The sequence below is a fragment of the Octopus bimaculoides genome, chromosome 5, assembly GCF_001194135.2.
Source record: "Octopus bimaculoides isolate UCB-OBI-ISO-001 chromosome 5, ASM119413v2, whole genome shotgun sequence".
In the NCBI taxonomy this organism is placed as follows: Eukaryota; Metazoa; Mollusca; class Cephalopoda; order Octopoda; family Octopodidae; genus Octopus; species Octopus bimaculoides.
The window spans coordinates 104900862-104902556 of record NC_068985.1 but is presented as its reverse complement, the minus strand read 5'-3'; the positions used below and the strand labels follow the sequence as shown (position 1 = coordinate 104902556).

General features: G+C 40.1%; 1 protein-coding gene across 2 annotated transcripts in view; it reads left to right on the top strand.

Moving 5' to 3' along the window:
• Positions 1-1695, top strand: part of LOC106881308 (tetraspanin-6) — a 43685-nt gene that overhangs the window by 32481 nt on the left and 9509 nt on the right. For both annotated transcript variants that reach the window (XM_052967886.1, XM_014931645.2), the window contains one exon: positions 1019-1093. In XM_052967886.1, the coding sequence (XP_052823846.1) occupies positions 1019-1093 (75 nt within the window). The remainder of the gene's footprint in view (positions 1-1018; positions 1094-1695) is intronic.

Below are 1695 nucleotides of genomic sequence, written 5' to 3'. Positions count from 1 at the left end.
TTAAATTCAAAAGAAACAACGAAACTCTGACTCCGAACTCTCAACACAACAATATTTATTTATGGAGGAAATAGGCATCTTTAATCTTGGTTGCTGAGACTCCTTCTGTGAGAGAGCATGGTTGCTGAGACGTTGGAATGTTGATGTGAGCTGTCCCCAGAGTTGGAATGATGGAGAGATAGTTTTAACACGTCCATGCTCATGGCCGCCCGGCCGGGAAAAGAGAAAGAATCAGGGCACCAAACTTGGATATTGATGACTACACATGCGCACGAGACAAGGCGTTACTACACGTCTATATAATACCTTTGTGGACGACACAGTGATGGCGGCAGCAGAGATTCTGGTCATCTGAAGAGGTTTGGGTTGGCTGCGAAACTTACAGGTATATATGATGGGAAAAACAATATCGGAACTGAGACTGAGAAAAGGGAGGTCAGGTGAGCTGGTGTTTCAGAGAGGAAATGAGATTCCGGAGCTGAAGGATGAATTAAGTCACCCAGAGCTGTTTTCGATGTGCGTACGACTGGCGGGCCACTACCCTAATTGTTCTTCCTCTGCTCGCTTGATTTCTCGCCTCAAATACGTAACACAAACTCCAGAACTTAAATGCATATTTTGTATGTAGAACACAACGTTACTATGAAGTGCTTAGTATTCAATGGGGTGGGGTGGGGGCACCAAACAAAGCCAAACGTTGTAAGTATAGAAATCACACACTGTTGCACTTGGTTGTTACTACGAAGGCACCCAGCAGCGACGATGACGACGACGAAGATAACAACAACGGTTTCTAATTTTGACAAAGGTCAACAGTTTTGAAGGGAGCGGGGTGTCATTTAATCAACCTCGAAAGGATGAAAGTTGACCCTAGTGTGATTTGAAAGTGGGGGAATAAATGGCGCAAGGCTTTTTTGTAATGACGATGATAATGATGATGGTGATGATGATAATGATGATGGTGATGATGATAATGATGATGATGACGATGATGATGATTTACATGTTTTCATTGCAGTATTGTGGAATCCTTACGTTGCTCCTTGCAACTCAAATCACATTTTTGATTCTGCTAATTGTAATGAGATCCAAGGTAAGTAACTTTCCTTCATAAATAAATAGTCTCCTTAAGTAATGAAGAGTTGTTTCCTCTGCTTAAACAATAGCATTATTTTCATTGCCATTGCAATTTGAAGTGACAAATTTATTGAAAGTGAATAGAAACGAAGACAGAGTTGCATACTTCACCTAAATGTTTTTGAAATCACTTTTAATAATAATACGGAAAATAAACGCAACGGAACATTTTATTTAAGTTTAAGCAATTTAAATTATAACCACAATTCCATTTTATAAGTCTTTATGTATTTTAATAAACTTTCAAAATGTTCGAGTAAATATATATTACTCTTTACTCTTTTACTTGTTTCAGTCATTTGACTGTGGCCATGCTGGAGCACCGCCTTTTTAGTCGAGCAAATCGACCCCAGGACATATTCTTTGTAAGCCTAGTACTTATTCTATCGGTTTCTTTGGCCGAACCGCTAAGTTACGGGGACGTACACACACCAGCATCGGTTGTCAAGTGATGTTGGGGGGACAAACACAGGCACACAAACACATACATACACACATATATATACATATATACGACGGGCTTCTTTCAGTTTCCGTCTACCAAATCCACGCACAAGG